Raw genomic sequence first — 27595 nt, 5'->3', positions numbered from 1 at the left:
GTCTGACGGGGAAAAGTCTGCAATATGAGATCAACATTTAAACGTCCCAGTTTTGCGGTCAAGTGTTCAGCGTTCAGGTGTTTAGAGGTACAGTGCTGCTGTACATATGGAACCATTGCTGGAACGGTTCACTGAGTGGATGTGGCTCAGCATCTGAGGATTTGCTGCTTCAAATTCCTTAAATGCACATTTAAAAGTTTATGGTTTCTTGTAAAAACCCTTCTGCCTGTAAAAATAAATTCAAAAGTTACTATCAAAGGCAGTGTTCCAGACACAAATTCAACACCAAAAAAAAAGTGTAATGAAGGGAGTGAGGTTTTTTTCCCCTAACCTTTTCATTGGAACATCTATCTACATTTTCATGTGAAATATGTGAGGATTTTAAAATGTTGTTTTAATACTTTCAGCTCAGAATGAACTCCATACAGACCCGCTTCCCCACTGTTCTCTCTGCTACTTATTTACATATGCAAAAGTGTGCATGGTAGTGACATCATAACCACAGGCAACTAAAAACACAACTTAACAATGTGATAACAAATTTAACCCAAATACCAGCTGTTTTATCAGGAGATAATCATTATACATTGTGTGATTAAATATCAAGATCTGAGTTTGACTTCTCAGGTGTAAAAAAAAAAAAACAACATAAATGATTTATTTATTGATTTATTCACTCAAGTCAAATATAAATATGATCAGCTTCACATTCTCGATTAAGGCTTTACGCAATTAAAAGAAAGACCTGATTTTTGACTAGATGTCGACTAACATCTACTCACCAAGGACAAAAAACTAATAAATAAATGACCGTTTACAGAACTGGAATATTTTAATGCTAAGTCTTAAAAACACACACTATACACATGGACTTGGCTATTTAGTACCTGGACGTGTGTAGAGCAGTAATGATTTGCATATTGCACTGAATGGCACTGAGAAACCTGAACAGCCTTCAAACCAACAACCATCAACCTAAAATGGCCTCCCCAAACCTCTTCCCACCTAGTGTCCCATGGAGCTACAGGCTGTCGGTGTTTCGTGTTAAGTTCCTGAGGAGATCCCTGCAGCGAGGGACTGTGCGCTAACGATGTCATGCACGCCGTCTTGGCCATGTTTTTTCCGGTGTTGGTGTAGTGAGCTAAGGAAGGCGAATTTCTCGCCGCAGATGGCGCACTGGTACGGCTTTTCCCCCGAGTGCATTCTCTGGTGCTGCTTCAGCGTGCAGGTCCGTGCGAAGCTCTTGTCGCACTGCGTGCACTTGTACGGCCGCTCTCCGGTGTGCGTCTTGCTGTGCTGGTGTAGGGTGAACTGCTTCCTGAAGCTCTTGCCACAGGCTGTGCACTGGTAGGGCCGCTCGCCGGTGTGGATGCGCCGGTGGCTGCGGAAGTGCCCGTGGCTGGAGAAGCTCTTCCCGCAGTCGGAGCAGAGGTACGGCCGCTCCCCGGTGTGCGTCCTCTCGTGACAGAGCAGGTGGCTGGCCTGTCGGAAGCTCTTCCCGCAGTGCGAGCACTGGTACGGCTTCAGGCCGGTGTGGACGCTCTCGTGCGACCGGAGACTGTCCAGGCGCGAGAAGGTCTTTCCGCAGGTTTGGCATTTGAACGGCTTCTCGTTGGTGTGCGAGCGCTCGTGCACCTTGACGCGCGGCGCGTGGCTGAACGTTCTCTCGCAGTACGAGCAGCGGTACGGCTTCTCTCCGGTGTGCGTCCTCAGGTGGGCCTTGAGGTTCCCCTTCGTCCGGAACATCTTTCCGCACTCCCTGCAGGAGAACGGCCTCTCGTCACTGTGCGTCATCATGTGTGCTTTGAGGCCTGACGAGCCGGCCAGGTTCTGTCCGCACACCTCACACACGAAGCTGCTGACCCCCGTGTGTCGACTCGTGTGCAGCTTCAGCTCGGCTGACGTCACGAACCCCTTCCCACACTCCTCACAGCAGAACCTCATCTCCTTCGCGTGTCTCTTCATGTGGTTCCGCAAGCTTGGCGCTGTACCGTAGCTTCTGTCGCACTGCGAGCACTTGAACGGTCTCTCTCGAACGCCGCGATCGCTCTTCAGGTCCTTAGTCTCTGTAAATGTCTCCGTAACGTCTCCGTTCACTTCAGATCCTCGTTCCTTACAGCTTGTCCCATGTCCCACGTCTTTTCTCGTTTGGGGTTTGAGTTTGTTAACACGCAGTTGTTTTCTTCCGTCATCATCGCTGTCGGCTGAAAGATGAGAAACATCAGTAATTAGCTGAATTTATCTCTAATAAAGTTATTATAATAAATTCATGAATGATTGCTAATCTAAGGACATGAGGGATGAATAAACGATTAATTAACTGACAAATAATACCTTGTTTAATTAATGTTAAAGGTTAATAGAGAATTCCTGCTACTGGAATCTGGCTAGAAGACATGAAAACACAACTTCTAACTAATCCAGAGGGTTTTTTAAGACTTCAGTGTATCTGTTGCTTTAGATTTCTTTCTTTTTAAGCTTTTTAGACAAGTTTTACTGAAGAAACAAAAAGACCTGGGGTTTTATTAAACCGTGCTCGTGTCTGCTGCTGTATTTGGAAACGTAACGTACTGCAGCGTGAGTATGCGGATTCCCGGATGATAAAGGAGACCTCGGGTAACGTTTCCGTGAAAGATTTCTGTAAATACTCTATACACCTGAGAACTTTAACCCAGACAATGTATTTATTTATATTTATGTAAAGGACACACTGGGGGGAATTACGTCCTCGTCGTTAGTGTTCGGTTCTCCGTCTTCATCATTCTCCTTCTCATCATTCGTGACCGGTGGGATCAGCTCCATGGTCCTACAGTCCACCATCTTCACCGAACACATCATCAGCGGAGTGTGTGATGCGCACTCTACTTCACACGCCTCACGCTCATCACACACACTCTGTGCAGAGTCTCGCACTTGTGTAGCGTTGAGCTCAGCTTTACACATGGAGCACAACGCTGGTGTAGCTCCCGTCACCTCCTGAGAGGAAAAATAAACAGAAATGATGTACAGATGATGAGAAGATGATTGAGGAGCTCTGAGGTCATGATGGTCATCACACACACACACCTGACGAGTGTTTATGGCTTTCTGTCGCTGCAGCATTTCCTCCAGCGCAGACACCAGCTCTCTGAGCTCACACACTTCAGCGTGGAGCTGCGAGATGTCGGCCATGGACAGATCCGTCCCCACGGACACCGTGCAGGAAGATGGAGGATCACAGAGCAGGTGGAGCTGCAGGACAGCTTCTCCTCCTCCATCCACACACTCCTCCTCCATCATGCTCTCCACCTCTTTACTGACGGAGAGACAGCAGACATCATCCACACATTAAACATGTCATGATGATGTCACACACTCATCACGGTTTAAAAGTATTTCTATACAGCTATGATTTTTCACTGATGTTTTTAATTATAAATATCCATCACCTGACTGTGGTTAAACCCCGCCCACTAATCAGTCCATCACTAAAAATAAAAATACACTGAATTAAGTTAAAAAAAAATAAAAAATACCCGTCCCAGAATCCTCAATGTGTAGCCAATCACAGCAATCTAAAGCATACAGCATCTTTACTGCTCCTTAATGTATAGCTGAATAAATTCCTAATTTTATAAACACAACAGCAGCTGTGAAATGTGTCTGGATTAAACAGCTAGCCAATCAAAACCCTCACAACACTGTAAACACTTAAATATTTATTTTAAACATTACCCCCAATAAGAGAAGTTTATTCTCAATTAAGCTTCACCATATGACTCTTCTGCTTCTTCTGCTTCTTCTTCTTCTTCTTCTGCTTCTTCTTCTGCTGCTGCTGCTGCTTCTTCTTCTGCTGCTGCTGTTTCTTCTTCTGCTGCTGCTGCTGCTGCTGCTGCTGCTGCTTCTTCTTCTTCTGCTGCTGCTGCTGCTTCTTCTTCTTGTTCTTCTTCTTCTTCTTCTACTACACTGCTGTTGTGGAGGAAAACAGCGCTGAAGCGCATCATCTCCCTCTGCTGGTACTGAATACAAACTGCACTCAAAATCTGTAAAATACACTGTATTTGTCCTTTAAAATTATAGGCTTTAAAAATATTTTAATTGTGTAAGTAGTTTAACTACTTTTTCTTGCAGAAGATTTTTCTATAAATATAAACCTTTAAAAATAAATATAAAACATATGCTGCTCCTATATAAAGAATTATATATATGTATATGTATATATATCTTTAATATGTTTTAGTTTTTCTTTACACCCTGATGTGACTGTAGGTTATACGGTGTGTAAGTGTAATCATGTGACTGTCAATTAGTTAAACATCATTAAATTATAGATAGATAGATAGATAGATAGAGAGAGAGAGAGAGAGACAGAGAGACAGACAGACAGACAGACAGACAGATAGATAGATAGATAGATAGATAGATAGATAGATAGATAGATAGATAGAGAGAGACAGACAGACAGTCAGGCAGATAGATAGATAGATAGATAGATAGATAGATAGATAGAGAGAGAGAGAGAGACAGGCAGGCAGATAGATAGATAGATAGATAGATAGATAGAGAGAGACAGACAGACAGTCAGGCAGATAGATAGATAGATAGATAGATAGGTAGATAATGTTGTAAATCTATCAGTATACTCCAGCTGAATCAGAAGTAAGATGACTGAAGAATCAGGAGACTGATAGAGAGAGAGAGAGAGAGAGAGAGAGAGAGAGAGAAGCTGTAATGAAGAGATGATGTACTGTGTGTGTGTGTGTGTGTGTGTGTGCGTGTGTGTGTGTGTGGTCTCCAGGACACACTGTAGACCATGGTGAATGCCCAAGGCTAAGCTAAGAGAAGAACATGAACAAACACATCATGACCCAAAGACAGCGAGCAGAAGCACATTCATCTAATCTGAAGTGATGACGTCATCAGTCTTTTAACACGTGATCATAACCAGCAGCTTGTGTTTAATGTCGGTTTTCTGGGATAAGTAATAAATCATAGCTGAGGTTTCATTAGTGCAGATCAATCAGGAATCATCACTTCAACCAATCCACTGACCTGATCAGCACTTGTGCTTTGTACTTCCGCTTCCGGTATAATCCGGAAGTCCCAGTCGGCTGGCAGTGATGTGCGCGCGCGCTGGTGTGTGTCTGGGCTGAGTGTGGCTCGCGCTAGTTGCGGTATGTAGAGCTTGTTTATTGTTAAAGTCACGTGTTTTTAATGCCATGTGATGTGTTGTGTTTAATATCCATCTAACAATCACACAGGAAGCTAAACTGCAACTACTGTAATCATTCATTCATCCATTCACTCATTCATTCATTTATTTCTTTTCTTTTCTTTTGTTTGTTTGTTTTTACATCAAAATAAAATAATCAGAAGTTAGAGTTATCCATCACAGCTCAGGATTTCTAAATCTGCTCAGAGATTTCAGAAAGATCAGCATTATTAATGTTCACTGCGATTAGAGCTGCACAATATATCAAAATTATCGAAATATCGCAAATGTAAATACCGTGATATGTGTAACACAAGGGCTTGCGATAGCTGAGTGATTTAAATTCTTCAAAAAGTTACGAAAGGTAAAAGTTTTAGTGCGACGCAGAGAACGCTTTCTTTTCCTCAAAAGAACATGAGACATGTACGATGGTGACGTCATTTTCCGTTTTTAAATATATATATAATTTAAATAGAGTTTCCACACTTCCACACTGATTGGTCAGGAGTTTGGCGAGGTGTGTGTTGATGTATGTGTCTTGTTGGTTCTCCCCTAACGTTGTTGTTGGTGCAGAGTGATGTCAGTGGAGCGTGTGCAGTGGTGTGACGGTGACAGAGAGTTTCCAGCAGAAATGATGACCTCTGTGCGATCAGTCGCTCTGAACACTGATCTCTCCATGGAGGATATCGAGCTTCTCCACACTCACATCACTGCACTGAGGACGGAGGTGGCAGAGCTACACCACAAATTATCAACACACCACCCAGAAGCTGAGCTACAACACCAGGTGAGGGGTGGAGTAGAGCTTTATCACCAGGTGAGGGGTGGAGTAGAGCTTTAACACCAGGTGAGGGGTGGAGTAGAGCTTTATCACCAGGTGAGGGGTGGTGTAGAGCTTTAACACCAGGTGAGGGGTGGAGTAGAGCTTTAACACCAGGTGAGGGGTGGAGTAGAGCTTTATCACCAGGTGAGGGGTGGAGTAGAGCTTTAACACCAGGTGAGGGGTGGAGTAGAGCTTTAACACCAGGTGAGGGGTGGAGTAGAGCTTTATCACCAGGTGAGGGGTGGAGTAGAGCTTTAACACCAGGTGAGGGGTGGAGTAGAGCTTTAACACCAGGTGAGGGGTGGAGTAGAGCTTTATCACCAGGTGAGGGGTGGAGTAGAGCTTTAACACCAGGTGAGGGGTGGAGTAGAGCTTTAACACCAGGTGAGGGGTGGAGTAGAGCTTTAACACCAGGTGAGGGGTGGAGTACAGCTCTATCACCAGGTGAGGGGTGGAGTAGAGCTTTAACACCAGGTGAGGGGTGGAGTAGAGCTTTAACACCAGGTGAGGGGTGGAGTAGAGCTTTAACACCAGGTGAGGGGTGGAGTAGAGCTTTAACACCAGGTGAGGGGTGGAGTACAGCTCTATCACCAGGTGAGGGGTGGAGTAGAGCTTTAACACCAGGTGAGGGGTGGTGTAGAGCTTTAACACCGGGTGAGGGGTGGAGTAGAGCTCTATCACCGGGTGAGGGGTGGTGTAGAGCTTTATCACCAGGTGAGGGGTGGAGTAGAGCTTTAACACCAGGTGAGGGGTGGAGTAGAGCTTTAACACCAGGTGAGGGGTGGAGTATTGATTTAACACCAGGTGAGGGGTGGAGTAGAGTGAAACCAAATTTAAAATTGTATTTAAAATGTATTAATATTTGAGAGGGCAAGGTGGCTTAGTGGTTAGCACCTCCAGGGCTGGGGGTTCGATTCTCACCTCCGCCTGGGTTTCACCTGTGAAGACTGCATTTGTTGTTAAAAAGGATAAACCAACATGAAGACCAGAGAGCTGTCTATGGGAGAAAAGCAAACCATTTAGAAGCTGAGAAAAGAGGAGAAATCAATCAGAGCCATGCACAAGCATCGGGCATAGCCAATACAACATTTTGGAATGTCCTGAAAAAGAAAGACACCACTGGTGTACTAACAGTCAGACATGGAACAGATCGGCCAAGGAAACAACAGCAGCTGATGACAGAAACATTGTGAGAGCTGTGAAGAAAAACCCAAAAACAACAGTCAGTCAACGGTCATCAGCAACTACCTCCACAGGGCAGGGGTGAAGGTATCACAATCCACCGTTCGATAAAGACTTTGAGAGCCATGAAATATGGAGGCCATACCACAAGATGCAAACCTCTCATCAGCAGTAAGAATCAGAAGGCCAGATTGGAATTTACAGAGAAATACAGAGATGATCCACAAAAGTTGTGGAACCAAGATGAACCTCTACCAAAGTGATGGAAAGACCAAAGTGTGGAAAAAGAAAGGATCTGCTCATGATTCAAACCAGAAGCTCATCAGTCAAGTATGGTGGAGGTAGTGTCATGGCTTGGGCTCGCATGGCTGCTTCTGGAACAGACTCACTAATCTTTATTGATGATGGAGCTCATGATGGTAGCAGCAGAATGAATTCAGAAGTCTACAGAAACATCCTGTCTGCCAACTTACAGAGAAATGCGTCCAATCTAACTGGGAGGAACTTCATCATGCAGCAAGACAACGACCCAAAACACACTGCAACACAACAAAGCACTTCATCAGGGGGAAAGTGGAAGGTTTTAGACTGGCCAAGTCCATCAGCAGACCTTAACCCAGCTGAGCAGCATTTCACCTCCTGAAGAGGAGACTGAAGGGAGAAACCCCCCGAAACTAACAACAAGTGAAAGAAGCTGCTGCTACAAGCCTGGAAAAGCTTCACAACAGAAGGATGCAACAGTTTGGTGATGTCAGTGGATCACCAGCTTGATGGAGTTACTGCAAGCAAGAGATACGCAACCAAATATTAAGTGTTATTTACTTTAAGACTCTGTTCCAATACTTTTGCTCATCTAAAAATTGGGTGGTCTGATACAAAAGGTGCCACATTTTAAGTTGTTTAACACGTCTAGATGTAAATATCAGGAAATGAAAGCTGAAATTCTGATCTATCGTCTCATGTTCATCTTCTGATCTCAAACCCAAATGTCTTCAGTGTAGAGCAAAAACAAAAGAACTGGCCTTGTGTTCCAATACTTTTGGAGGGGACTGTACTTTAAGGAAAAAAAAGTATTTTTAACTAATTTAAAATAAGGTTTTTAAATAATTTTAATTTTTTTTTCATATGTTTAAATTATTATATTTGTAATATATAATATAATTTTTAAAAATAAATGTTTATACTCTCATTTTTCAGCAGACAGTTTTGTGTCCTGAACTGAAGACTGAAGTGAATCCTTTCCTAACGGAGCAGCAGGAAAATGGCACGCTGAAACCGGAATTCTGTTCGACTTCCGAGTGTAAAACTGAACCACATCACACACACATCCACTGTGAAGACCTACACACACTCACACGGGTGGAGGACGTTCATGTTGTTGTTGTTTTTAAAAGCGAACCTGAGCCGATGGAAATCTCACACACTACACACACACACACTGATGAACCCACACTACACACTACACGCACACACACTGATGAACACACACTACACACTACACGCACACACACTGATGAACCCACACTACACACTACACACACACACACTGATGAACCCACACTACACACTACACGCACACACACTGATGAACACACACTACACACTACACGCACACACACTGATGAACCCACACTACACACTACACGCACACACACTGATGAACCCACACTACACACTACACACACACACACTGATGAACACACACTACACGCTTGCATTAAGATGTGTTCAGAGCAGCGGCTGGATCGCAGGAACTCGGACATCACACACATGACTGTGGAACCGAGTCTGAAGAAAGAAGAACATGAAGATAATGAAGATGATGATTTTAAGAGTTATGGTAAGTTCTCATCACAATGACAGCGAAGGTTTTAACATAATAAATCAGAAGAGCCAGGCTTTTGGCGGAGTGAGGTATGCACTTCCGGCTTTACACACTCTGGATGGAATTGAATTTTGGAAAGCTATGTATTTTCTGGAGTACTGATATCCATTGATGTGAACGTTTAATCATCTCTGGTAGGAAACTGGAAGCAAAAACACTTATTCTCAGTGATTACAGTTCATTTGTCTTCGCTTTATCTGGTCCGAGTGGTGGTGGATCCGGAGTCTATCCCGGGAATGCTGAGTGCGAGGCAGGAATACACCCTGAATGGGTTGCCAGTCTATTAAAAGTCTATTATAAAATGGTGGAAATCCAAATGGACATGAAGAGAACATAAACAGAAATTCCACACGTTTAATCTATACCCTTTCTTCCTGTCTATGCATCCATGTTTATTATATAGACTGATTTGTGATTAACTGTAGGTTTTTGTTCCTTTCTTTCATTTCTTTATGAAGACCCAGCTGATACGAGGATCACAACTAACAAAACCAGAGTGAAGGAACTGGAACCTCCTGACTCAAAGCTCCACTGTGAGGAACTCTCTGAGAGGCCATTCCGCTGCTCCATCTGCGACAAGAGCTTCACTTTAGAGTTCAATCTCCTCAAACACCAGAAGCTCCATGCTGGAGAGAAACCGTTCCACTGCAGTCACTGTGGGAAAACCTTCACGCAGTTATTCAACCTGACGTCTCACCAGAGAACACACACTGGAGAAAAACCCTTCCTGTGCAGCCAGTGTGGAAAACGCTTCTCTCAAGCCTCCAAGCTGAAAACACACCTCAGAATCCACACAGGAGAAAAACCGTACGTCTGTCTGACCTGCAGGAAGAGCTTCTCCGATTCATCCACACTCAATAAGCACCAGAGAACACACACCGGAGAGAAACCGTACCAGTGTGTGATGTGTGGGAAGAGTTTCGGACAATCGGCTCACCTCATGAAGCATTACAGATCACACAATCGCAAATCCACATGATTTACCTTTTCCAAATTAATTCAGCTGCACTCTGAGTGATTTGCACATTAATCTTTATCAGCAGCGTTCAATATTTATTTTGCAATGAAATTTTGAGTTTAAACTTCAGTTTCCTGAATGGTTTTCCTATATTACCCACAATGCCCTGCTGATAGTGGTGCAGTGGGATTTAGCCCTCACGTCATCTCTATCTAAAGAGCATGATTTAGTCTGTTCAGCTCTCAGCTCCTCATCTGTACACTCTGTTCAAACAGATCAGCTTCCAAAGCTTCAAGTGTCATGCCAATACCTCCATCACGCCATCACGCTCGTCATCTCGTACATCGCTAACTAGCTGAGCCGAGTCTCTGGTCAGAGGTTTGCAGATTTTTGTGGAAATTCTTTTATTAATCAGATCATTAATACTACAATATATGAGCTTCCTTTAGTGCCAAAAGTTCTGCACAGCGCTTTGTCCATGTCTAATTTTCATGTTTGCCTTTTTGATTGTCGTCTTGTTCTCCTGTTGTTTCAATGCATCAAGATTTAGTTTAGTTTAGCTGTGCAGTTATGTTAGTGAAACTCTAATGTATTTACTTTAGTATATTTTCACACAGCTTTCACTTTGACCAGTGTCTAATTTCACTTACCAATCCAGACAAGAAGGCATTCATCGAGACTTATTTTATTTAGTCAGACAAGCAGAATGAATGAACGACGCACATCCAGAGGACTGATAGATATTACACCTGATACACCAACAAACTACACCTGAGAATCAGATTTTTTAACTTTTTTTAGCGAAAGAAATGAATTAAACAAGTATAGAAAGCTTTGCTGTAGGATCACGCTAGCAAGAGACAGTACGAAATTTGAAGGTATTATGTGTAGGTATTATACTGTAAGGTGATAAACCCAATGTGGTCTGATGTTTCTTCAGTTCCTACCTCACAACTTTAGTTCCCACTTCAGATTAGTTCCAAATTACTGTAGTGACACAAAGCTGGAAGAAAAACCTATAACCATGGTTTCATCTTGTCATGTCCTATACATCCTCTCATTAAATGTCTATAGAGACGTTATGAAGAAAAATAAAGATTAGAAGGATGTAGCAGAGATGATTGATGCCTCTGGTGCGTGTACGTAGCCAGTACAGTTAGATCGCTTTGCTAATCTAATTAGCAAAGAATAAAGCTAGTACGAATCCAATCATGTAACATGTTAATCACACAACCGATTTTCACACTGATTAGTGTGTTATTTAATATGTGTTTAGCAACAGTAGCACCGCTACACACACGAGAAAAACTCCAAGCGTAACGAATGACTTGTCGTCCGTTAGTGTGAACGTAGGATTAGACTGTACAGCCCTGCAAAGTATCTGAGTTTCTGTATGAGAAGTTTATAACAATTATATACAGCATTTTTACAGATAAAATAACAGTAATGTTTCACATATCCTTGCCTAGATTGTATGATTGACTAATGGGGAGGGAACGATGAAGGATTTTGTGTGTGTGTGTGTGTGTGTGTGTGTGTGTGTGTGTGTGTGTGTGTGTGTGTTAGTCAGGTGAGACAGTTCTACTCCGTAAACACGCACAGGTAAGGCACTTGAGTATGTTCATGCTGATCTTCATGACTCCACCCAGGTTAAAGAGCAGGTGATAAAGCGAGCGTACAGAGAGGTCTCCGCTCTCGTCAGCCATCTTCAGAGCCACCAGCGGAGTGTACAGAGGGTTCGTCAGGGTGCGGAAACGAGGACGCCGCGTCTCCATCACCTGCTTAGTGCTCTACACACACAAGTAATCACACAGAGAGAAGCAAATGTATTGAAGATCATGAAGAGGAGATGAAGTCAGCAAAAGAATACTACATCCCCCCCCACCATCAAGTGATACACCTCCAACACCACAGAAAGCTCCTGACGAGTGCTGTTAGAAGAAGATCCTGAAGACCAGATCAGATGTTCACAGATCTTAGGTTTATATTAATGTGCTTGTTCTAATACGTTATCGTTTCTATAGTAACAGCTCATTCACTGGGACTTTTACAGTGGATTCTCCACATAAACAAATTAAAAATGTGTGTAATTGTTGATATGGTGAAGTTTTCTTCACGTTTATTTAACATGTATGGAAGGAGTCTCCAGTGTCGGTGCTTTGTAACGATCAGAGATAAAGCTGTAACTTTTAGTTTTCTGACATCTTCAGGACAGAGGAGTTTACGCTTCTTTGCAGTTTCTCAGTAACATGACAAGCTGCATTTTTTTTTGTCCTAAACTTCAGATGATGATGCAGAAATTCAAAACATCACCGAGAGCCCCAGAAATGGCCCACATTAGACCAAATGAACAACGGAAAACAGGGGAAGCATGAAAAGCTTAAGGGGACCTGTCTACAACAGAAGGACTAAGACTTCCATCCTGCCCCAATGTCAGGGCTTAGTTTACTCCGAAGAGCTCAATAGGTCAAAGAACAGAGGACTTAAGGAAGATGGAGGGAAACAGATGGATAGAGATGATGAGAGAGACAGAGATGGAGCTGTTACCATGGCGATCTGCTGGGGTGTTTGCCCAAGCGTTTGAAAGACGTCCACTGATGCAGGAAGATAAACATTCTTGAAGTAGTGCAGTGTTTCAGCATCAAGTCCAGGGTAGTCTTTCTGAGAGATGTGCTCCGTCATTTTCAGCTCAAAGTCAGTGTGGACAGGACCAGGCTCGATCATCGATACACTGAGAGAGAGACAGGAAAGACAAACATCTGTGAGATGTTCAGCATTATTTTAGGTTTAATATCATACAGACATGTGATGGCCAGTAATGTTGTTCTTTCGACTGCTCCTGGTAGGTCGCCACACCAGGTCATTGGTCTGCATATCTGATTTGACACAGTTTTTATGCCGGATGTCCTTCCTGATGCATCCTTCCCAGTTTTATCCGGGCTTGGGACCGGCACTGGGAGCGCACTGTCGTATGCTGGGGTCGGTTCCCTGGCCGGTAATCGAACCCAGGCCACTGCGGTGAGAGCACCAAGGCATAACCGCTAGTCCTCCAGGGACCATGATGGCCAAAAATGTATTTTACCATAACTACTGGAGTAGCACAACTACCGTAAATACACTGAGAAACAGGCATGTTATAATCCGGTTCATGCTAGAAATTGTAATTACTTTACAGTATAATGGCTTTAACACACTGGCTGTAAAAACTGACTGATTTGGATTCAGAACCAATGGATTAATTCGTCAGATTGACCTGAGTACATAAAAAAACTGGAGCAGAGATGATCAGCATGTGGGACGAAAAAGCTGTCCATATTTCCTAAACATGAACTAGCTTGGGTTCGGTATCAGATCCTCTGTTTAGCGTATCTCATCTGTTCAGAACCAATGCCACTGGTCCAAAGTGGTAACGTGATGTGCCACCACTGAATATTATCGCACAGTAACACACACACACAAGCTAAAAATCATAAATTAAAGACTGACTGTCTGTTCTGTGATCTTGAACTGATGTGGGTTCTTAGGTAAGAGGTTAAATTAAAACGCTAACTTGTAATGGCATTAGAAAAGCGTGTGACATACTGCGACCTGATATTAGCATGCTAACTGAACCAACCATGCGTGTGTGTGTGTGTGTGTGTGTGTGTGTGTGTGTGTGTAGCACTCACGTGATGTTAAACTTGAGAAGCTGCACAGCAAGACTTTCACAAAACCCCTCCACAGCGAACTTAGACGCAGCATAGACATCGTTAAACACCACACCTTCAAACACACACCCAGAGAAGAAAACATCTCACACACACAAACAATACAATCAGAGGAAAAAACCTACACACACACACAGACACACACACACACACACACACACACAGACACACACCTTGCAGGCCCATGGTGCTGCTGATGATGATGATGTGTCCCGCTCGGCGTTTCTTCATGTCCGGAACAACAGCTTTAATCATCCTGATCACTCCGAACACGTTCGTCTCAAACACACTCCTCACCTCCTCCATGGACACACACTCCACCGGGCTGACCAGACCCACACCTGCGTTATTAACTACACACACACACACACACACACACACACACAGAGTAAATATACTGCAGTGTGAATAATGGTGGTCTAATGAGATTAATAATAAGTTTATCCTATCTTCTGGACAGAAACTGCACTTAGATGTCTGTGTGTGTGTGTGTGTGTGTGTGTGTGTACTTACTCAGAATGTCTATGTATCTGTCTTTAATGCTGTTGATACACTCTGAGACAGACTCGTCACTGCACACGTCAAGCGTGAGGAGAGAGAGAGTTTTGCCGTACGCATCACCCACCGCCTCCAACAGCCGATCTTTCTTCTTCAGGTCCCTCATCGTAGCTATCACTACACACACACACACACGTCATTTTTTATGTAAACAACTTTTACACAAAACAAAAAGCAAACAAGTTCCTGTTGTCACTTACGTTATAGCAGCTATACAGTCGTTCTCTCACCAGCCTCTATTTATTTTCTCTCTTCTCTTTAAGAGAAAGAGAAATAAATCGCAGCTTGTTACGCATGTTACTGAGAAACCGCAAAGAAGCGTAAACTCCTCTGTCCTGAAGATGTTGGAAAACTTAAAGTTACAGCTTCACCTCTGACTGTTACAAAGCGCTCACACTGGAGACTCCTTCCATAAATGTCCATAAACTTCTCCTTACAGAAAACTTCACTACATCAGTGATTTTTTATCTGTTTATGTGGAGCTGTACACGTCCCTGTGAATGAGCTGTTTGTTACTATAGAAACAATAACGTATTAGAACGAGTGCATTAATTATAAATAAACCTGTGATTTGCAGCTGCACTACTGTCAGAGCTGCTGTTATAGAAAACTAATCAACACCTTCTGACCAATCACAATCCAGAATCCAGCAGTGCTGTGGAATATAAACGTCCATTTTAAATGGAAACGGAACTCTCTCTTTTCTCTCTTTTCTTACCGTAATATCTCTGTTGTTCATCTTTAGCGAGCAGCGTAGCGATACACAGCCCGATTCCTGAAGAACAACCTGTGATCAACACCACCTTCTGTCCAGGAGCAGCCATGATGTCTCCTGAGAGAGAGAAAAGCTGATGGAGGGATTAAAGTGAATCCCTAAGAGGATAAAGATGGAGAGTGTGTATGAGGTCACATGGTTTATCCTGGATTAGTGAACACACCCCATTCACCTACTGAGATCTTCAGAGAGTGCAGCTTCACCTTCCAAACTTGCAAAACCATCTTCACCATCTTCCAAACTTACAGCTCCACCGCCTTCCATACCTGCAGCTTCACCACCTTCCATATCTGCAGCTCCACCATCTTCCATACCTGCAGCTCCACCACCTTCCATACCTTCACCACCTTCCATACCTGCGGCTTCACTACTTCCCTGCCTGCAGCTTCACTGCCTTCCATACCTGCAGCTTCACTGCCTTCCATACCTACAGCTTCACTGCCTTCCATACCTGCAGCTTTAGCACCTTCCATACCTTCACCACCTTCCATACCTGCGGCTTCACTACTTCCCTGCCTGCAGCTTCACTACTTCCCTGCCTGCAGCTTCACTGCCTTCCATACCTGCAGCTTTAGCACCTTCCATACCTGCAGCTTTACCACCTTCCACACCTTCACCACCTTCCATACCTGCAGCTTTACCACCTTCCACACCTTCACCACTTTCCATACCTGCAGCTCCACCACCTTCCATATCTGCAGCTCCACTGCCTTCCATGCCTGCAGCTTCACTGCCTTCCATACCTGCAGCTTTAGCGCCTTCCATACCTGCAGCTCCACCACCTTCCATACCTGCAGCTCCACCACCTTCCATACCTGCAGCTTCACTGCCTTCCATACCTTCACCACCTTCCATACCTGCAGCTCCACCACTTTCCATATCTGCAGCTCCACTGCCTTCCATACCTGCAGCTTTACCACCTTCCATACCTGCAGCTCCACTACTTCCCTGCCTGCAGCTCCACCACCTTCCATACCTGCAGCTCCACCACCTTCCATATCTGCAGCTCCATCACCTTCCATACCTGCAGCTCCACCACCTTCCATATCTGCAGCTCCATCACCTTCCATACCTGCAGCTCCACTACCATCCTTTCAAAGAATCCTTCAGCTTTGCTTTGCTTGCAGAATCGTAGGAAAAATAAGTTTCCTGCCGTCGTCCCGCCTTCTAAAACCTGCCTCCTGCTACAGAGCAGCTTTATGGTTCCTGATTAAACTAAAACTTAAAATGCTTTCTCTAAATGCTGGTGATTTGATGCTCTAGCTTTTACATGTTTGATTGTAGGAGGTTTAATTACAGCATTGTCTATGGAGTTGTAGTTCTGGCGCCTCCCGGTGGTCATGTAGCGCTACTCACACACACACACACACACACACACACACACACAGACCCCTAAACCTTTTCATCTGTGCGGAGCTTCTGGAGATATGTGTGGAATTCAAGAGAATTGCTGCTAGTCATACAGAGAGAGAGAGAGAGAGAGACTGAACAAGAGAGTCAGACTCAGAGAGAGAGAGAAAGACAGAAAGAGAGACAGACTCAGAGAAATCAAGAGAGAGAAAGACTGAAAGAGAGAGTCAGACTCAGAGAGACAGAGACAGAGAGAGAGACTCAGAGAAAGCAAGAGAGAGAGACAGAGAAAGAGAGAGAGAGACACAAAGAGCAAGAGAGACTCAGAGAAAAGCGAGAGAGAGAAAGACAGAAAGAGAGAGAGAAATGCCAGACTGTTCACCTGTTTTATATTTAATGGCTCTCTCTTTCTCTCTCTCTCTCTCTCTCTCTCTCTCTCTATCTCTTCATCTTTCCTTAATTAATTACTTAATTCCCCACTTTCTTCTCTTCTCCTCCTCTCTCACTTTCTCTCTCTCTCTTTCTCTCTCTTTTCATCTTTCTGTATCTAATTACTTATTTAATCGTCCACTTACCACAGCTGTCTCTCTCTCTCTCTCCCTCTAGGGGCCTGTCAGCCACACCTCAGTTTAACCACAGAGTCCGCATCAATCACTACACACACACACACACACACACACACACACACACACACACACACACTGTACAGAGTAAATCTTGTGATTTTTTTCCCCACAGCCACATAAACACACCTGGAAGCAGAAAAGTGACACTTTTCCCAGCAGCTTGTCCAGTTTTTTAGCTTTCAGGAGTTTTTTGGTGATGTTGCTTGGGGGCGGAGTTAGCAGCAGTGCTTGCTGCTGATTGGTCATGCACAAAAACCCAGCGCAAAAGGAACAGAAATACTGTTATTTCTTTTCTGATCATATGCCCTTTTTTTAAATTATCAGATTATTTATATCTTTGTATCTTTTATTTATATTTTATTTTGTCATGTTTAAATCAGAAATCATCTACAATTCAAATGTGTGTTAATTATCATTAAATAAAATTTTAAAAAATGTTTGAATGTGGTTGCTGCGGATACAAAATGGTTACCAAACACACTTCTTCCACTTTGGACTTAACAAAGAAGTTTTTGTACCCTGACAATGAGGTCACCTTTACTGTCGTCATGGTGACCGATCAATTCGTCTCTGAGTTCTTTTGGTTTCTTTTGTCTCTTCTTGTTGAAGTTGCAGAGGATAAATGTCAGGACGCTATGGTATGCTAACCTACATTAACCTGTGTGTGTGTGTGTGTGTGTGTGTGTGTGTGTGTGTGTGTGTGTGTGTGTGCCTCTAGGCGAAGAATAGTCACTGGAATGCAGAATGTGCCAGAGCAGATCATATTTTATTTGGTGGGCAGCTCAGAATCCTGTTCTAGCATGTTCTACACACACACACACACACACACACAGATTCAGCTTCTTTTGTGGTAAAGGCGATATATAAAGTAATCATTATGGATGTTACAGTATATCGATATTTCGGTATATCGGGATAATAAAAGCTGATATAATAAAATAATATTTTGGTAAAACACCAAATTTCTATCTATATTTCTTTCTAATTAACATCAATTAAATAGATTTATTAGGGATGCCACTGAAAATCTATGAAAATAGTCAGAAACAACACTTTAACTTGCCGAGAGAAAGAGAGAGAAAAAGATATTTTGACAGGAAAAAAAAAAGATAAAACGAAGTGTCAAAGTGCCTTCTTTGTTTTTCTCCCTCTCTCCTCCTTGGCAGGACGATGCATTATTCCTCTTAAGGGTTGGCAGATCTGTCCAGATTTATTCACACTGCTCACTCCTGTAATACTCCTGTAATACCAAAGACTACAAACAGCATAATAATAAAAACTCCGGTGAAAACTGTAAGCGGTCGGAATGAAAACGTGAGATTTAGACGTAGTTTAATTTGCATTATGTGAAACTGGAGGCTGTAACTGTTCATTATTTAGCCCCTTTAACCTTCATTCCTGATTTTCACTGAAATTCCTTTAACCTGGTATTTAAGTGAATTTACTGCACGTAGTGTTCACCTGCATGTCTGTGTGCACTTTGCAGTAAATACTCTGTTTTACTGACCTTCTGACTGTGAACAGCAGGAGAGAAGAACTCTAACACACACACACACACACACACACACACAGAGCTCATTCATTTCATAGACCAGAACAGCTGAGAACCCTGACTATAGAATTCTATTAAATGTCCACACTGTTCCTGCATCTTCACTTACAGGATGCATGAGGAACACATTATATTACAGAAACACACACACACAAGTGAAAACAATAATGTGTGTGCGTGTGTGTGTGTGTGTGTGTGTGTGTGTGTGTGTGTGTGTGTGTGTGTGTGTGCGTTTTGGGCACAATATGTCAGTAATTGACAGAAGAAAAATGTAAAATTCTGTACACGTGCCAACAGGACGGGATGCAGGGAGGGACGAGAGAGAGAGAGAGAGAGAGACAGACAGACAGACAGAAAGTGTGTGTGAGAAAGAGAGAGAGAGAGAGAGAGAGAGGGAAAGTGTGGAAAGAGGAGGAGAAAGTTGGAGTGAGAGAGGGAGAGATGCAGGACGTGAAGGACAGCTCTGCTCTGCACTGAGGGATTTTTACAGGATTCCTGTCGTTTGTCTCCTCTCCTTTTTTCTCCACTTCGTTCTTCCACTCGTCTGCTGCTGATGGTTCGTCTCCTGAGAGCAGAGAGAGAGATGGACAGACGGAGGAACACTCTGCACTTCTTCCTCCTGCTGCTGCTCCTACACATGTCCACCTCCACGCATGCAGGTACTGTAAACCCTTATAACCTCTAATAACTTATTGCAATCCACTATAACCCACTATAACCCATTACAATCCATTATAACCCATTATAACCCATTATAACCCACTATAACCCATTATAACCCATTACAATCCATTATAACCCACTACAACTCATTATAACCCATTACAATCCATTACAATCCATTAGAACCCATTATAACCCATTATAAGCCATTAGAACCCATTATAATCCATTACAATCCATTAGAACCTTGTATATTCCTTATAACCCATTAGAACTTATTATAATCCTTTAGAACCCATTATAAGTTATTATAATCTATTATAACCCATTAGAACTTATTATAATCCATTAGAATCTCTGATAACCCATTGCACCCCATTATAACACATTATAGCTTATTATAACCTCACTACACATCGCACACTGTGAAACTACACACACTTTAACTAATCGACATCAGTAATGTTTGTGGAATAAAGAGCTTAATTCTGACTCACACATTTTTTAAAATTTTTTCTAATTTAAAAACATTGTGCAGCAACTGACGTCTAAATAAATTTTTACAGAAGTGCAAAAATCTTCACTTAACATTTTGTATTTGGTTACAGAGACAGTGAGGGCTGGCACTGCGATCTGATTGGTTAATGTGTGAAAGAGGGCGGGCCCTGTTGGCCAGTTAGTCGTAGTGGTGTTCCAGCAATAACATAAAGCATTATAGCGGACATTCAGTTTGGGTTCTGCTGGATAACGCTAAGAGAAACCTGTAGTAGGATGTTCAGGTGATGTTATAAACGTTACTGATGTTGTTATAAACGAGGTTGTAATTATGATAATGAATAACGTGTTCCTGTGTTGGTTTTGTGTGTTGTAAACATGATCATTTATACTGTTTACTGAATTCTACACAAAGCAACTGTGATCTGATTGGTTACAGTGGCATTGGGGGGGGGGGGGGGGGGGGGGGGGGTTAGGAACTGTGATGTGATTGGTTACGGTGGCATTGGAGGTGGGAACTGTGATCTGATTGGTTGCAGAGCCATTGGGGGGTGGGAACTGTGATCTTATTGGTTACAGTGGCATTGGAGGTGGGAACTGTGATCTGATTGGTTACGGTGGCATTGGAGGTGGGAACTGTGATCTGATTGGTTACGGTGGCATTGGAGGTGGGAACTGTGATCTGATTGGTTACGGTGGCATTGGAGGTGGGAACTGTGATCTGATTGGTTACGGTGGCATTGGAGGTGGGAACTGTGATCTGATTGGTTACAGTGGCATTGGAGGTGGGAACTTCTAATATGTTAATGCAATTAATGTTAATGCATGTTTTATTCCATACAGGAGTATTTTTAGCTGTAGTTACAGACAGTTAACGATTGCAGTAACGTGTGTATGAAATCGTAGCTTTCAGATATGTGGTAAGTGTGAAGTGGGTGTGGCCTGGGGTGTGGCTTCAAAATCTTAATGCCCCTCCCACTTCTGAAACCAACACAACATGCTTGATTAATGGCAAAAGGTTGTCAGGTCTTTCGGTTCTGAGGGCTATAAATTGAGTGTGTGTGTGTGTGTGTGTGTGTGTGTTTTACATGGTGCATTTATTAGTTATTATAAAGTTGTTAAAAAAAACATTATTGCTGTTGTAAAGCTGCCAAAGTATTTAAACCTGTTGTGTGTAACTACATGTGGAAAAATATGTACATAACACACACAGGCACACACACACACACACACACACACAGCTGCAGGATGTGTGGATTCTCATGCTGGTTCAGGCTTGTCGCTGCAGCAGTGTGTCCATCAGCGTACACTCACTGTGTGTGTTTAAGCTTTCTCTCTGATACTCTAATGTGAAATAGTGTCACAGAGTGTAATAAGGCTCCTGTAACAGTCCAGGATTCAGTTCTTGTTTACCAAAATAATAACAGCCTGAAGTATTCCTTTAACCATGTAGTAATGGTCACTGCTTCAACACTGCCTGTGAGTGTGTGTGTGTGTGTGAAAACAAACTTTAATTAATCTACCTCCAGGTTATAGGGGAGATATACAGACAGACGTTCAAGATGGACATGCAGACAATTAATGTAGGCTGGCAGACAGACAGGTAGCTAAACTGAATGTCAGCCTCACAGACAGATATACGGACAGACAGAGACAGACAGACAGATATACGGACAGACAGAGACAGACAGACAGATATACAGATATATGGACAGACAGAGACAGACAGACAGATATACAGACAGACAGAGACACATATACAGACAGACAGAGACAGACAGAGACACAGAGACAGACAGAGACACATATACAGACAGACAGACAGACATACGGACAGACAGAGACAGACAGACAGATATACAGACAGACAGAGACACATATACAGACAGACAGAGAGACAGACAGAGAGACAGACAGAGACAGACAGAGACACATATACAGACAGAGACAGATATACAGACAGAGACAGACAGAGAGACAGACAGAGACAGACAGAGACACATATACAGACAGAGACAGAGAGACAGACAGAGACACATATACAGACAGACAGAGACAGACAGAGAGACAGACAGAGACACATATACAGACAGACAGAGACACATATACAGACAGAGACAGAGAGACAGACAGAGACACATATACAGACAGACAGAGACAGAGAGAGAGACAGACAAAGACACATATACAGACAGACAGAGACAGATATACAGACAGACAGAGACAGACAGAGAGACAGACAGAGACACATATACAGACAGAGACACATATACAGACAGACAGAGACAGATATACAGACAGACAGAGACACATATACAGACAGAGACACATATACAGACAGAGACAGAGAGACAGACAGAGACACATATACAGACAGATATACAGACAGAGACACATATACAGACAGAGACAGACAGAGACACATATACAGACAGAGACAGACAGAGACACATATACAGACAGAGACAGACAGAGACACATATACAGACAGAGACAGACAGAGACACATATACAGACAGATATACAGAGAGACAGACAGATATACAGACAGAGACAGAGAGACAGACAGATATACAGACAGAGACAGAGAGACAGACAGATATACACACAGACAGCTTGATGAAAAGACACACTGATGTCAGACAGAGAGGCATTCACACACCAGGTAAGACAGAACACTCTAATCTGGCAACTAGATGACTTCATCACAAGAGTGTCAGCTAATCACACACACACACACACACACACACACACCTCTGTGGAGTTCATGTGCTTCCTGACCGAGATCTTTCTGGAATGTTCTCTGTGAACTCTGTAGAAGAGCTACAGGTGTTCTTCATTCCCTCGTTCTCCTCACCACTCTATAAACACGTGCAGGAGCCTCGCTCGGACTGCTTTAACTCCACCCCAGTGATCTCTGAACCGTAAACGCACAACAACGTTAAACACACAACAACGTTAAACACATTCAGATCCTTAAACACACTCAGAACCTTAAACACACTCTAACGTTAAACACACTCAGAACCTTAGACAAACTCAGAACCTTAAACACACTCCAACCTTAAACACACTCCAACCTTAAACACACTCCAACGTTAAACACACTCAGAACATTAAACACACTCAGAACCTTAAACACACTCAGAACCTTAGACAAACTCAGAACCTTAAACACACTCAGAACCTTAAACACACTCTAACCTTAAACACACTCCAACCTTAAACACACTCCAACCTTAAACACACTCAGAACCTTAAACACACTCCAACCTTAAACACACTCCAACCTTAAACACACTCCAACCTTAAACACACTCAGAACCTTAAACACACTCCAACATTAAACACACTCGAATGTTAAACACAATTTAACCTTAAACACACTCCAACCTTAAACACACTCAGAACCTTAAACACACTCCAATGTTAAACACACTCCAACCTTAAACACACTCAGAACCTTAAACACACTCCAACCTTAAAGACACTCCAACCTTAAACACACTCCAACCTTAAACACACTCATAACCTTAGACACACTCCAACCTTAAACACACTCCAACCTTAAACACACTCCAACCTTAAACACACTCCAATGTTAAACACACTCCAACCTTAAACACACTCTAACGTTAAACACACTCCAACCTTAAACACACTCCAACCTTAAACACACTCTAACGTTAAACACACTCAGAACCTTAGACACACTCAGAACCTTAAACACACTCCAACCTTAAACACACTCCAACCTTAAACACACTCTAACGTTAAACACACTCTAACGTTAAACACACTCCAACCTTAAACACACTCCAACCTTAAACACACTCTAACCTTAAACACAATCCAACCTTAAACACACTCAGAACCTTAAACACACTCCAACGTTAAACACACTCCAACCTTAAACACACTCCAACCTTAAACACACTCCAACCTTAAACACACTCGAATGTTAAACACAATTTAACCTTAAACACACTCCAACCTTAAACACACTCCAACGTTAAACACACTCCAACGTTAAACACACTCGAATGTTAAACACACTCCAACCTTAAACACACTCCAACCTTAAACACACTCCAACGTTAAACACACTCCAACCTTAAACACACTCCAACCTTAAACACACTCCAACGTTAAACACACTCAGAACCTTAAACACACTCCAACCTTAAACACACTCCAACCTTAAACACACTCAGAACCTTAAACACACTCCAACCTTAAACACACTCCAACCTTAAACACACTCCAACCTTAAACACACTCAGAACCTTAAACACACTCCAACATTAAACACACTCGAATGTTAAACACAATTTAACCTTAAACACACTCCAACCTTAAACACACTCAGAACCTTAAACACACTCCAATGTTAAACACACTCCAACCTTAAACACACTCAGAACCTTAAACACACTCCAACCTTAAAGACACTCCAACCTTAAACACACTCCAACCTTAAACACACTCATAACCTTAGACACACTCCAACCTTAAACACACTCCAACCTTAAACACACTCCAACCTTAAACACACTCCAATGTTAAACACACTCCAACCTTAAACACACTCTAACCTTAAACACACTCCAACCTTAAACACACTCCAACCTTAAACACACTCTAACGTTAAACACACTCAGAACCTTAAACACACTCAGAACCTTAAACACACTCCAACCTTAAACACACTCCAACCTTAAACACACTCTAACGTTAAACACACTCTAACGTTAAACACACTCCAACCTTAAACACACTCCAACCTTAAACACACTCTAACCTTAAACACAATCCAACCTTAAACACACTCAGAACCTTAAACACACTCCAACGTTAAACACACTCCAACCTTAAACACACTCCAACCTTAAACACACTCCAACCTTAAACACACTCGAATGTTAAACACAATTTAACCTTAAACACACTCCAACCTTAAACACACTCCAACGTTAAACACACTCCAACGTTAAACACACTCGAATGTTAAACACACTCCAACCTTAAACACACTCTAACCTTAAACACACTCCAACCTTAAACACACTCAGAACCTTAAACACACTCCAACGTTAAACACACTCCAACCTTAAACACACTCCAACCTTAAACACACTCCAACCTTAAACACACTCCAACCTTAAACACACTCTAACCTTAAACACACTCAGAACCTTAAACACACTCTAACCTTAAACACACTCCAACCTTAAACACACTCCAACGTTAAACACACTCCAACCTTAAACACACTCCAACCTTAAACACACTCCAACCTTAAACACACTCGAATGTTAAACACAATTTAACCTTAAACACACTCCAACCTTAAACACACTCCAACGTTAAACACACTCCAACGTTAAACACACTCGAATGTTAAACACACTCCAACCTTAAACACACTCTAACCTTAAACACACTCCAACCTTAAACACACTCAGAACCTTAAACACACTCCAACGTTAAACACACTCCAACCTTAAACACACTCCAACATTAAACACACTCCAACCTTAAACACACTCTAACGTTAAACACACTCAGAACCTTAAACACACTCAGAACCTTAAACACACTCCAACCTTAAACACACTCCAACCTTAAACACACTCTAACGTTAAACACACTCTAACGTTAAACACACTCCAACCTTAAACACACTCCAACCTTAAACACACTCTAACCTTAAACACAATCCAACCTTAAACACACTCAGAACCTTAAACACACTCCAACGTTAAACACACTCCAACCTTAAACACACTCCAACCTTAAACACACTCCAACCTTAAACACACTCTAACCTTAAACACACTCTAACCTTAAACACACTCAGAACCTTAAACACACTCTAACCTTAAACACACTCCAACCTTAAACACACTCCAACCTTAAACACACTCTAACCTTAAACACACTCCAACCTTAAACACACTCCAACCTTAAACACACTCCAACGTTAAACACACTCCAACCTTAAACACACTCCAACCTTAAACACACTCCAACGTTAAACACACTCAGAACCTTAAACACACTCCAACCTTAAACACACTCCAACCTTAAACACACTCAGAACCTTAAACACACTCCAACCTTAAAGACACTCCAACCTTAAACACACTCATAACCTTAGACACACTCCAACCTTAAACACACTCCAACCTTAAACACACTCCAACCTTAAACACACTCCAATGTTAAACACACTCCAACCTTAAACACACTCAGAACCTTAAACACACTCTAACGTTAAACACACTCCAACCTTAAACACACTCCAACCTTAAACACACTCTAACGTTAAACACACTCAGAACCTTAGACACACTCAGAACCTTAAACACACTCCAACCTTAAACACACTCTAACGTTAAACACACTCAGAACCTTAAACACACTCAGAACCTTAAACACACTCCAACCTTAAACACACTCAGAACCTTAAACACACTCAGAAGCTTAAACACACTCCAATGTTAAACACACTCCAACCTTAAACACACTCCAACCTTAAACACACTCCAACCTTAAACACACTCCAATGTTAAACACACTCCAACGTTAAACACACTCCAACCTTAAACACACTCCAACCTTAAACACACTCCAACGTTAAACACACTCCAACGTTAAACACACTCTAACCTTAAACACACTCAGAACCTTAAACACACTCCAACATTAAACACACTCCAACGTTAAACACACTCCAACCTTAAACACACTCCAATGTTAAACACACTCCAACGTTAAACACACTCCAACCTTAAACACACTCCAACCTTAAACACACTCCAACCTTAAACACACTCTAACGTTAAACACACTCCAACCTTAAACACACTCCAACCTTAAACACACTCCAACGTTAAACACACTCAGAACCTTAAACACACTCCAACGTTAAACACACTCCAACCTTAAACACACTCCAACCTTAAACACACTCCAACCTTAAACACACTCTAACGTTAAACACACTCCAACCTTAAACACACTCCAACCTTAAACACACTCCAACGTTAAACACACTCAGAACCTTAAACACACTCCAACCTTAAACACACTCCAACCTTAAACACACTCCAATGTTAAACACACTCAGAACCTTAAACACACTCCAACCTTAAGCACACTCTAACGTTAAACACACTCAGAACCTTAAACACACTCAGAACCTTAGACACACTCTAACGTTAAACACACTCTAACGTTAAACACACTCCAACCTTAAACACACTCCAACCTTAAACACACTCCAACCTTAAACACACTCTAACGTTAAACACACTCAGAACCTTAAACACACTCAGAACCTTAAACACACTCCAACCTTAAACACACTCCAACCTTAAACACACTCTAACGTTAAACACACTCTAACGTTAAACACACTCAGAACCTTAAACACACTCCAACCTTAAACACACTCCAACCTTAAACACACTCCAACATTAAACACACTCCAATGTTAAACACACTCCAACCTTAAACACACTCCAACGTTAAACACACTCCAACCTTAAACACACTCCAACGTTAAACACACTCCAACCTTAAACACACTCCAACCTTAAACACACTCCAACCTTAAACACACTCTAACGTTAAACACACTCCAACCTTAAACACACTCTAACGTTAAACACACTCAGAACCTTAAACACACTCTAACGTTAAACACACTCCAACCTTAAACACACTCCAACGTTAAACACACTCAGAACCTTAAACACACTCCAACCTTAAACACACTCCAACCTTAAACACACTCCAACGTTAAACACACTCCAACCTTAAACA

The 27595-nt window shown here is 42.4% G+C and overlaps 4 protein-coding genes across 7 annotated transcripts in view; 2 read left to right on the top strand and 2 right to left on the bottom strand.

Annotated features, from left to right (window-relative positions):
- Positions 1 to 653: 653 nt before the first annotated feature.
- On the bottom strand, positions 654 to 5163 carry LOC113524897 (zinc finger protein 883). The gene is made up of 5 exons (XM_053230152.1): positions 5032 to 5163; positions 3752 to 3948; positions 3067 to 3295; positions 2712 to 2976; positions 654 to 2204 (listed from the first exon to the last, which is right to left on the bottom strand). Exons 3-5 carry the CDS (start codon positions 3277 to 3279, stop codon positions 1045 to 1047), a joined length of 1638 nt encoding a protein of 545 aa, XP_053086127.1. The 5' UTR covers positions 3280 to 3295; positions 3752 to 3948; positions 5032 to 5163; the 3' UTR covers positions 654 to 1044.
- Positions 5023 to 11826, top strand: LOC113524896 (zinc finger protein 182-like). Of its 3 annotated transcripts, XR_008301068.1 has the most exons (5): positions 5023 to 5153; positions 5765 to 5978; positions 8394 to 9036; positions 9540 to 10417; positions 11689 to 11826. XR_008301068.1 is itself a non-coding variant. In XM_053230154.1 (4 exons), the coding sequence occupies exons 2-4, from the start codon at positions 5769 to 5771 to the stop codon at positions 10058 to 10060; spliced, it is 1371 nt and encodes a 456-aa protein (XP_053086129.1). In that variant the 5' UTR covers positions 5023 to 5153; positions 5765 to 5768; the 3' UTR covers positions 10061 to 11495. The 3 variants fall into 3 exon arrangements, 2 of the variants coding, with proteins under 2 accessions (XP_053086129.1, XP_053086128.1); XM_053230154.1 differs by lacking the exon at positions 11689 to 11826 and having other exon boundaries at positions 8397 to 9036; positions 9540 to 11495; XM_053230153.1 differs by lacking the exon at positions 11689 to 11826 and having other exon boundaries at positions 9540 to 11495.
- On the bottom strand, positions 10709 to 15600 carry rdh8b (retinol dehydrogenase 8b). The gene is made up of 6 exons (XM_053230155.1): positions 15023 to 15600; positions 14260 to 14421; positions 13920 to 14099; positions 13708 to 13801; positions 12587 to 12770; positions 10709 to 11829 (listed from the first exon to the last, which is right to left on the bottom strand). The coding sequence occupies exons 1-6, from the start codon at positions 15126 to 15128 to the stop codon at positions 11602 to 11604; spliced, it is 954 nt and encodes a 317-aa protein (XP_053086130.1). The 5' UTR covers positions 15129 to 15600; the 3' UTR covers positions 10709 to 11601.
- A 3322-nt stretch (positions 15601 to 18922) lies between these two features.
- The window catches only part of col5a3b (collagen, type V, alpha 3b), a 56215-nt gene continuing 47542 nt past the window's right edge, over positions 18923 to 27595 (top strand). For both annotated transcript variants that reach the window (XM_053229956.1, XM_053229955.1), the window contains exon 1: positions 18923 to 19266. In XM_053229956.1, coding sequence (XP_053085931.1) covers positions 19161 to 19266 — 106 coding nt within the window. In that variant the 5' untranslated portion in view covers positions 18923 to 19160. The remainder of the gene's footprint in view (positions 19267 to 27595) is intronic.

This window comes from Pangasianodon hypophthalmus, chromosome 26 (genome assembly GCF_027358585.1).
Source record: "Pangasianodon hypophthalmus isolate fPanHyp1 chromosome 26, fPanHyp1.pri, whole genome shotgun sequence".
Classification (NCBI taxonomy): Eukaryota; Metazoa; Chordata; class Actinopteri; order Siluriformes; family Pangasiidae; genus Pangasianodon; species Pangasianodon hypophthalmus.
Note: the sequence above shows the minus strand (reverse complement) of the source record. Positions and strands in the feature narration are given on the sequence as shown.

What these genes read in the sequence shown, in the direction of transcription:
- LOC113524897 (XM_053230152.1), bottom strand. Translation starts at nt 3,279, where the DNA reads ATGATGGAGGAGGAGTGTGTGGATGGAGGAGGAGAAGCTGTCCTGCAG. An exon ending in AAGCCATAAACACTCGTCAG is followed by an intron (nt 2,977 to 3,066) that starts GTGTGTGTGTGT and finishes TTTTCCTCTCAG; the next exon opens with GAGGTGACGGGAGCTACACC. An exon ending in CGAGGACGTAATTCCCCCCA is followed by an intron (nt 2,205 to 2,711) that starts GTGTGTCCTTTA and finishes CTCATCTTTCAG; the next exon opens with CCGACAGCGATGATGACGGA.
- LOC113524896 (XM_053230153.1), top strand. Translation starts at nt 5,769, where the DNA reads ATGTCAGTGGAGCGTGTGCAGTGGTGTGACGGTGACAGAGAGTTTCCA. An exon ending in AAGCTGAGCTACAACACCAG is followed by an intron (nt 5,979 to 8,393) that starts GTGAGGGGTGGA and finishes CTCATTTTTCAG; the next exon opens with CAGACAGTTTTGTGTCCTGA. An exon ending in TGATGATTTTAAGAGTTATG is followed by an intron (nt 9,037 to 9,539) that starts GTAAGTTCTCAT and finishes TTCTTTATGAAG; the next exon opens with ACCCAGCTGATACGAGGATC.
- rdh8b (XM_053230155.1), bottom strand. Translation starts at nt 15,128, where the DNA reads ATGGCTGCTCCTGGACAGAAGGTGGTGTTGATCACAGGTTGTTCTTCA. An exon ending in CTTCTCAAGTTTAACATCAC is followed by an intron (nt 12,771 to 13,707) that starts GTGAGTGCTACA and finishes TCTCTCTCTCAG; the next exon opens with TGTATCGATGATCGAGCCTG. An exon ending in CACCCCAGCAGATCGCCATG is followed by an intron (nt 11,830 to 12,586) that starts GTAACAGCTCCA and finishes TTGTGTGTGTAG; the next exon opens with AGCACTAAGCAGGTGATGGA.